This window comes from Lipotes vexillifer, unplaced genomic scaffold (genome assembly GCF_000442215.2).
Source record: "Lipotes vexillifer unplaced genomic scaffold, Lipotes_vexillifer_v1.1 scaffold241, whole genome shotgun sequence".
NCBI classification, from domain to species: domain Eukaryota; kingdom Metazoa; phylum Chordata; class Mammalia; order Artiodactyla; family Lipotidae; genus Lipotes; species Lipotes vexillifer.
In genome coordinates, this window is record NW_006784922.1 from 624,968 (window position 1) to 634,967 (window position 10,000).

The window sequence follows — 10,000 nt, forward strand, 5'->3', positions numbered from 1 at the left end:
AAAAAAAAAAAAAAAAAAAAAAAAAAAAAAAAAAAAAATGATATTTCTTAGAGGAAAGTCTGCATTTCCGAATTTAAAAATATTCATATCCACTGTGCACCCTAAATCTTAGAAATCTACTGACAACTCAGTAACCCTGGGCAAAACTGCTACTAGGAAACTCACATTGTTTGGGCAGAGCTTCAGCCAGTCTCCTTAAACTGGTCAGACTGTCTGCGCCAAGCTGGTTTAAGATGCTGGGTAGCATTTCTGTCAGCTGCTTTGTCTCAGCATGGCCTGTAATGGTGAAAGTGTTTGCTGCCAGAGATGCCTGTACTTTAGGGTTGTTAAAGTGGATCACTGTTCCTTGGTTTGTGAACATATTCACCTAAAAAGAAAAAAAAAATTGTTAAATTAGCAACACTCACCAAAATCCCGTTAAAACCAAACACTGTATTAAGCAAAAGCTGAAGTCTGGCTAAGTAACCTAGTATTTCACCATAATGCACAAGCAAAATTCTGCCTGAAATGGAAAGTGCAATCTAATCCCTTTTACACTTAGCAATCTCCCTGATAATAGAATAGAAACATATTTTAGAGAGAGATGAAATTCTCTGTTGGCAGTAGAGTCAAAAAAATCATTTAATGCACGAACATTAAAGTTTTCAATCAAATCTTATTTTTGTAAAGAAATAAAATCTGACACTTACCTCTTCAATACCAGAGATATTGTTTACCCCTAACTTCTTTAAAGAGAACTGAAGTTTTTTGTCATCTGCTGTGGCTGTTCTATGAACCACCTTCTTCTTTCTGCGAGCAGTTCCCTAAAGTGGGGAGAAAAGGAAAGAACACAGCATATGTTTATACCACAAGAGTCATTTTCAAATGGACAGTTTCTAATTCCTTTCTGACCTCTCAATCTGTGTAAGAAAATTACCATAACCACAAACTTTTATGCAGTGAGTAGGCATATTAAGGCACCGATGGAAGCCAAAAGAGGACAATGAAAGGAATTGTCTAAAAATCCTTCATAGGGCTTCCCTGGTGGTGCAGTGGTTGAGAGTCCGCCTGCCGATGCAGGAGACACGGGTTCGTGCCCCGGTCCGGGAAGATCCCACATGCTGCGGAGCAGCTGGGCCCGTGAGCCATGGCCGCTGAGGCTGTGCGTCTGGAGCCTGTGCTCCGCAACGGGAGAGGCCACAGCAGTGACAGGCCTGCATACCGCAAAAACTAAATAACTAAATAAATAAAAATCCTTCATAACTTCTAAGCTTCTAGTTTTGTCAGATATAAAGGAATGATCTTTTCAAAGTTCTGCTCTATAAGTGAGTATATGCCAACCTAAATTAAGCCTCACTTAGAAACTCCACATCCAGAACCATTAACCTTTTCTGTTTCGATATTAAAGAAAAATCAACATCCATTAATATTCACAGACAAGATACTATAAGACACAAATATGTCTATATATAGACTTCTACAGCATCCAAGAGTAAAATCTGAAGTAAAATCTATCCTACCTAGCAGGTCCCTACACTATCTGCCCAGCCCCTCTATGCCACTCTTACCACTCCACCTTCTATCACACATGCAAACTCATCTTCAGACAAATAAACCTCTTTGCTGTTCCTTAAAAAGGCCAAACAGAGGGGCTTCACTGGTGGCGCAGCAGTTGAGAGTCTGCCTGCTAATGCAGGGGACACGGGTTCGAGCCCTGGTCTGGGAAGATCCCACATGCCGCGGAGCAACTAGGCCCGTGAGCCACAACTACTGAGCCTGCGCTTCTGGAGCCTGGGCTCCGCAACAAGACAGGCCGCGACAGTGAGAGGCCCGTGCACCGCGATGAAGAGTGGCCCCCGCTTGCCGCAACTAGAGAAAGCCCTCGCACAGAAACGAAGACCCAACACAGCAAAAATAAATAAATTAATAAATTCCTACCCCCAACATCTTCTTTAAAAAAAAAAAAAAGGCCAAACAGGAGCCTTCGCATATACTGTTCCCTTCTTCCCCTAACATCTGCATGGCTCCCTACCTCACTATAGATCTCCGTTCTTATGTCACCATATTGGAGTCGCCTTTCCCAACTACCCAATGAAAAACAGTAATTCCCACATTCATTTTCTATCTATCCAGGTTTATTTTTCTTCATAACACTTATAAGAAATATATTTTATTGTCTTTCCTCACTAGAACGTAAGCTCCTCAAAGGCTTCAATTCTGTTTATTGCTATAAACCTAGTATTGAGTACGGTATCTCATTCATTGAAAGCACACATCTTGATGAATGAACAGAATACAGGCTTCAGGAAAACTTGTCTCTTGTACATATATGCCAAATCTCCAATCTCCCTCTTCTCAAAATTCTTTAATGACACTCTCATGGACTTTCTCATACAGACTAATCCATTCATGCAGCACATAAGGCTCTTCATGGAAAGGCTATCACCCACTGACTTCACCTTCCCCCAACCTCCACACCAATTCCTATTCATCCTTTTAAAATCCTGCTAAAGCCATCATCTCTTCTGTGCCTTCCCTAAACTGCCATTAACCCCCCCAAACCAAATCATTCCCATCTCTGTATTTTGAAAATGCTTCTGTTCCACTATGTATATTACACTGTGAAAAGGGGGTTTTGTTTCGTTTTGTTGTTTTAAGATGCCTATCTCCCCTACTAGCATTCAAGTCCCCCTCTAAGGACTTTAAACTTCTTAAATTTTATACTCTCAGGATCCAGCAATAGTAAAGGCTTAAACAAATCATAGCTTAACTGAAGAAAATATCAATAGCTACAAAAAATACTGGTTACCAAACACCCCCCGCCCAAAACCTTTAAGAATAAAGATCATCTTGAAGCGATGTAGATACCGGGTTTCCAAAGAATCCTCCCTAAAAGACATTCCAAAGAACTACTGTAAGATTCTAAAAACAAAACCAGCCCACATTCTATAGGTTTCATACACTTTACACTCAATTTTTACTGAAATAATGGGCTTTAATGGCATTTATCTAAAAAGTACCTAACACTTGCAGATTTCTCTAAGGCAACACTAACTCATCTAATTTCACATTCCACAATAAGTAGGTTTCTTAAAACGTGAAGAAAATGTTTCCATATTACAATGACAGAGATAGTTCCTACATTAACCAAACAAATTTTAATCCTACATCAGCCTTAAGAATCCTAGAAAACCTTGACTTTCCTTTACCCTAGAATGATGTCACTCACAAGTTAAAGACTAATGATCAGAGTAACCACAAAAAGAAGGCACACAAGCACATTATTCAAATGACTCCTTCTGAAACCTGCAGTGAAAGGAATGATGGTTAAAAATACCAATATAAGAGAACCCAAACACTGAGCCACAAGGAATACGAGTTTTCCTGGCACCTGAAGGCCACACCTAGCTTATAACAATTGCTAAAAAGGACAAGAAACACCTACTGCTGTTAATGGGTAGGTGTAGATCTTGAAGACCAGCTTGGGGGCACGGGGGGGTGGGGGGGACATCAGGATACTTTCACTTCTGGCAAAATCCAGTAATTAACAGATATACATCTTATTACTTAAGTCTAAGTGCAACTTTTGGCTATTTTGCAGTAGACTCTACTTGAAGGTAAATGCTTGAAGTGAGAAAAACTAATAGATAATAAACTTGTAGCATGGAAGCTTTACAAGTTTTACCAAGTAAAGACACGCTCTGTTTCAACACGCTACCACACCTTGTTAAATACTAGGAATGTGCTAACATAAGGTAAAATACAACTAGGTAGACCTCTGCTAGAGTGCACTTCTGACTTAAGTAAATTAGAGAACCTAAAACTTACCAAGTTCAAAAAAGAAACCCCTTGAAGGGGACAAATAGCCACCAGGAAAGATCAATTAAACAAAAACTGATCATTTAAAAACCCACCCATCAATCACTCTCATTCCCTCAGTTTCAGTGTAATTACAAAGCAAAAATGGAATGGTATCTGCTTAGGTAATATTTCCAAATCCACAGTCATTGCTCTTAAATTAAAAAAATATACCTATAAGAATGACACCTTCAAATATCCTACAAAATACACAACTACCCTGGGTTATATTTAGCTAAGAAAGGATTACGAAAGGTCTTAATTTACAAGAGGCATGAACTTCTAATTTACAAGAGGCATGAACTTCCAACTATTAAGTACCACAATTATCCACAACCATAAACTAAAGTTGAAAAGATAGGTGAAACTTAGATCCTGTTAGCTTAGTTATTAAATAAATAAATCAATAAAATAAAAATCAAGCACTGACTGTATACAACTTAGATTATAAAGCCAATGACAAAACAAGGGTATTAAGGGTCACGTGATGATCTAACCGAAATGGCACATTTTCTTTCTAATTAAATTAGGAGACACTTCTGTTCTACTTAAAATACTGTAACACTAAAAACAACTACATAAAAGCAGTTTGCAGTTTAAGTGCTCTCTTTATCTCTTCCCTTGCATTTTTTAATCTAATTTACAACCTACACGTCTCACCGATATACTACACTGTATACCTAATTTAATCCCTTGCCACTCCCTTCATAACGATTTGCAAACTTTGTGAAATGCCCTCTAGAGACAAAGTGACAAGCCAATTCTATTAAAAATACAAAGGAGAAAAAAACCTAAACCATAAAACTTCAAAAAAAACCCAAAAACCAAAACCCAAAACACCCAACACTAGTAAAACTTACTTTCCCACCAATGCGCACTTGTGCCTGCAGTTTGGCGAGTTTCTCCTGGTTCATGATAGTTTCTTTCATCTAGAAAAACAGGAAACCCTCAGCGAGGAAAGATCTAGTTCACTCTAGGATTCCACGCTCGTTATTTCCCAAGACACCAGCGGAATAAACGTCCTACACAGGCCGAGGCCTGGATCCCGAATCCACCCCGCCAAGCTCCCGAACTTCAGTTCCAAGGGAGCCCAAAGAGCACCCGCTTTCCTACCCCTCCCCCTCTCTTTAAAGGCCCAGAAAAAGGGCTCTAACCCACAGCTGGTCAGCGCCTCCCACCCCCGGCCCCGGCCTGGCCTCGCCTCGGCCTAGCCAGGGCCTGCCCGGCCCGGCCACTTTCCGCAAGCCTCGCGGTACCTGAGGCTCCTGTCCTCGGGTTCCGCCGCGAGGTGGAGGAAGAGACGGCGTCGCCTCGCCCCCAGGGCAGCCGCCCCTGGCCCGACCTCGACCCCGAGAGTCAGCCTGAGTGGGTGCGCCTGTCCGTCGCATCGCCTTCCTCTCCTCAGCCCTGTCCCTCCCTGTCTCGCTCCTTCCGGGCACTTCCCGCCCCCGTTCCCGTCCTCCTCCCACGCCGGCGTCCAAAGCCTTTTTGTACCTTGTTGGAGCGGAAATGGGGCAGCCCGGGGGACTAGGGTTGGCGCTCAGGGGGGTCTCGGGCAGACCAGCTGAGATAAGGCGCACACACGCGGGGACGCAAGATGGCAGCTAGAGGGAGGTCGGAAGTGACGCGACGCCACTTCCTCTAAAAGTCAGGAAACGGACTTCGCCGCGAGCTCAGCGGCCGGCTGCGCACGCGCGGCCTCGGGTCGCCGCGTTTCTGACAGTCTCCTGTGATCGTCCTGTCGTGGTCCAGCGCTGGCCGGGTGGAGGCTGAACGAAAGACTGGGCTGGAAGCACCGCGAGTGACCCTGGGAAAGGCTGTGGAAGGGTCAGAGAGCACGGTTCTTTGCACAGTTAGGGTTGAGTAAGTCGGTCCTGTCTCAGGGCCCCTATCCCCAAGTTCTTCATCCTCAGAAGAAAGGGCCTGTTCACGTTTGCGGAAACGGTCGGGGAGCCTAGAGTGTGCTCACCCCTCCATTCGCTGGGAGGTGTAGATTGTAGCGATCATCGGAATGTTTTCGAATTTCCCCTTTGGCCCGAATGAGCCTTTACCAAGACGTTTTGTAAAAAACGAAGCTAATTTAGCTTTCACAGATTAGGTGGTTTGGTTGGTTGCGGGACCATGGTTCAGAATTTCTGGGGAGCGTGTTCAGAATGCAGACCTGAGCCCCACCTCTCAGCGATTCAGTCTGACTGGGGATGGGACCAGGTAGTCTGCATTTTAGCAGGTGGCTAACCACCTTAGACCCGTGTCAGTGATTACCTTATTTCTTTTGTGTCTTAGAAAGTTGACTCCTTGATACCAGTTGGTATGGATTTGACGATTAGCGATTCACAGTTGAACAAACTACCTCTCTTAGCTGAGTAATTCAATCAAAGGAGAATTTATGTCTGGTGTGTTTGGGGAGGCTAAACTGGTGTGAGTTAAAATTTTCTAAACACTAGGACAGGCTTTAAGACAATCTTAAAACAACCGATATTAAAAATGGCAATTTAAATCAGAATCCTTCCTGATCAGCCTTTTTTGTGGTCTTAGCTATGAAAAGCGTTTGCATATTAAAAGGTGAGTCGGAAATCTAAGCTAGAGAAAATACAGTTTACATAAAGCAAGAAAACTTGTCTAGGTGCAGATTTCTCCCTTATTAAGATTAATGTTTTTGTTTTTGAATACTTATCTAATGTGAATTTGTTAGGATTGTGACCTCTTTAGGAAAATAACTGGTGAGGACCGCCGTGTTGCTTTTTAGGATACTTGTAATAGTTGATATTTTCTCAAAAAACAATGTTGCTTCTATTATTAAATATGAGTCAAGTTTATTACAGAAAAAGGAGTTTGTACTATTAGGCTCTGAGGGTCACTGTTTTAACAATAAGGGTCAAAATGACTGTGCTGTAGGAATATTACAAAATATATAGAAATACCCTCTTTTTGAAAGTATATCTTTGTTCAGGAACAATTTTCCCCCCTTCCTCCATGTTATACTGATGGCATTTGAAACTTCCTAGTCATGTGAGGTTTTCTGAGTATTTGCATAAACACAGGTTTCTATGTAACCTGTGTTACGTAAGTAACCGGCCACCTGATTTTCTTCACCTGTTTTCAGGAAATGTTCCAGGTTTTAACTTTCCTTTGGTTTCCACTTTACTCTTGTTCTTTTGTAATTTTTAAAACTTTCATTGTGTTGAAATCATGAAAGATTCCCTAATAGTAAGAAAAGAAAATTTTGATTCTGACTCCTGGTTATTTTGTGAGTGGTCAGGAAATTCTGATTCTGCTAATATTTACATACCAGTCTTTTAAAAGAAATAACTGAAGGGATTCCTCCCCCACCGCCTGAGAAAATAGCTACTAAGTTGCCATCTTAGCTCAGTGATGGCAAAAGAGTAACTCACATTACCATTTCCTATGTGCTCCCAATGTCTATGACAAATATGGTTAGCTGGCTCCCACACTTTACTACTGAGCTTGAACAAACCTACGAATCATTTACTCAGCACTCAACCTGGCCTTTGTCAATAGAGCGAGTAGGCAGAAAAGGGGAAATGTGCAGTCCTCCTTGGTTTATGGTTTATGGTCTAATTAACGTCCATGAATTGTTTTCACCTCTCAGTTGGACTTGAGTCTGCTTCAGTAAGAGCTAAAATATTTATTTTATATTATGTTTATTTCTTAAGAGCCCCATTCTGACCCACACAAGAGGTATTGGAGATCACTGAGTATAAATGTTCCTGTGCTTTTTTTTTTTTTTTTCCTTCGGTACTCGGGCCTCTTACTGTTGTGGCCTCTCCGGTTGCGGTTGCGGAGCACAGGCTCCGGACGCGCAGGCTCAGCGGCCATGGCTCACGGGCCTAGCCGCTTCGCGGCATGTGGGATCTTCCCGGACCCCGGTTGCGGTTGCGGAGCACAGGCTCCGGACGCGCAGGCTCAGCGGCCATGGCTCACGGGCCTAGCCGCTCCGCGGCATGTGGGATCTTCCCAGACTGGGGCATGAACCCGTGTCCCCTGCATCAGCAGGCGGACTCTCAACCACTGTGCCACCAGGGAAGCCCTCCTGTGCCTTTAGTTGCTTCATTTTCTGGCCCCTTGACTGATAACCACAATGGATTTTTTTTTTTTCCTTTTATGTTTCTAAACCTTCTTAAACTCTTCTTCTAGCATCCCCACCTTTATAAAGTTAACATCTATATTTCATCTAGCTCTTAGTTTAAGTGTCTAAGGAAAGCTTTCTCTGACATCCCCAACACCATTAAGTTACATCCAACATACTCATTTTTTTTAAAGGAATGAGCTATTTTTTTAATAAATTTTATTTTACTATAAATTTATTTATTTTTGGCTGTGTTAGATCTTCATTGCTGCACGCGTGCTTTCTGTAGTTGCAGTGAGCGGGAGCTGCTCTTCGTTGTGGTGCGCTGGCTTCTCATTGCAGTGGCTTCTCTTGTTGCGGAGCACAATCTGTAGGCGCGCGGGCTTCAGTAGTTGTGGCTCCCGGGCTCTAGAGAGCAGGCTCAGTAGCTGTGGCACACAGGCTTAGTTGCTCCGCTGTATGTGGGATCTCCCTGGACCAGGGCTCAAACCCATGTCCCCTTCATTGGTAGGCAGATTCTTAACCACTGCGCCACTAGGGAAGTCCCCATCATACTCATTTTAGTTGTGGTATTTTATTAAATGGAAAAGGAGAGGTTGATAATTTTGTTGAGTTGATGGAGAATTGAGAATTGTTGAACTAGGAGTCTTCATAACAATTTTCTACTGGGTTAATATTGAGTCTTGCCTCCTTGATTGTTGAATTCTCACAGAAATCTTATGAGATAGGTACTTTCCATATTAGTGGTGAGGGAACTGAGGCTTAGAGAGTTAAAGGTGTGAAAATAGACACACTCAATCTCATCTTCCCTCCACCAAGTCTATCCATCTATATGCATCTGAACCTATAGATATTGCCTTCCCTCATGTTACACATGAAAGAAATAGTCTCTCTACTTGTTTATTTCATTCAGGACCTTGGTTCTTCTGTTATTGTTTCCCTCCTATATCTCTTTTCCCCTTTTCAACTAGATCATTCTGCCAGTGCACTGAATATGCCTTAGTATCCAGTATCTTAAAAGAGAGCAAAACAAAAAAAAATTTGACTTCTGTTCCCCTCCAGCCACTACTTAATTTTTGCACTCCTCTTTATAGCAAAATTTCTCCCCAAATTGTCTAAACCTCCATCTTGGCAAATCCAAAGACAAATTCTTAGTTCTCATTTTAGGCAGTATTTGACATACTTGGCCCTTCCACATTTTTGAAACATTTTCTTCTCTAAGTTTCCAGAATATCTCACCTCCTGGTTTCCTTTTACTTCACTGGCATCTCTTCAGTCTACTTTGCTTTATCTTCTTCCTCCAACTTCTAAATATTAGAGATGCTCACATCTTAGTCCTATGTTGTTTTCTATCTGTACTCTCCCTAAATGGTTTCATCCAATCCCATGACTGTAAATATTGTCTTCATTTTGATAAGTCCCAAAATTATAATTCCAAGTTTTTTTTTTTTTTTTTGTGGTACGCGGGCCTCTCACTGCCGTGGCCTCTCCCGCTGCGGAGCACAGGCTCCAGACTCGCAGGCTCAGTGGCCATGGCTCACGGGCCCAGCCGCTCTGCGGCATGTGGGATCCTCTCGGACTGGGGCATGAACCCGCGTCCCCTGCATCGGCAGGTGGACTCTCAACCACTGCGCCACCAGGGAAGCCCTATAATTGCAACTTTTTGAACATCAGACTGAATATTCTTTTTACATTATTACAGAAAACTTCAGGTACATAAAAATAAAAATAATATAATGAACCTCCATAGGTTCCTCACCCAAGCATCAGCAATTATTAATATGTAGACTAATTATTCTTAATATGGTAGGGTGATTATTTTTCATTTTTGATGTTGACATATTTGTAGACCTTTATTCCATATATACTTTAGATTTTGTTCAATTATTTAAAATGTTTTAATTGGGATTGATTGTGTAGATTAATTTGGGAAGATTATTTATCTTTACTCATTATTGTATGAGTCTGCATTCAGTTGCAGGAAATAGATCTGGCTATTTTAAATATATAGGGATTTAATATGGGGAATTGGTGTTTAGAAACTTGTTTAAAGGGCTGGAGGAGTGGGCTGTCAGA

At 42.0% G+C, this 10,000-nt stretch overlaps 1 protein-coding gene across 2 annotated transcripts in view; it reads right to left on the reverse strand.

Annotated features, from left to right (window-relative positions):
* BTF3 (basic transcription factor 3) overlaps positions 1 to 5,463 on the reverse strand; it is an 8,270-nt gene extending 2,807 nt beyond the window's left edge. The window contains exons 1-4 of one of the 2 annotated variants that reach the window (XM_007457048.1): positions 5,332 to 5,463; positions 4,698 to 4,766; positions 690 to 803; positions 166 to 367 (exon numbers count right to left, since the gene is read on the reverse strand). In XM_007457048.1, the coding sequence (XP_007457110.1) occupies positions 166 to 367; positions 690 to 803; positions 4,698 to 4,766 (385 nt within the window). In that variant the 5' untranslated portion in view covers positions 5,332 to 5,463. Of the gene's footprint in view, positions 1 to 165; positions 368 to 689; positions 804 to 4,697; positions 4,767 to 5,093 lie in introns of both variants that reach the window. The other variant, XM_007457047.1, reaches the window with a different exon arrangement.
* Positions 5,464 to 10,000: the final 4,537 nt, after the last annotated feature.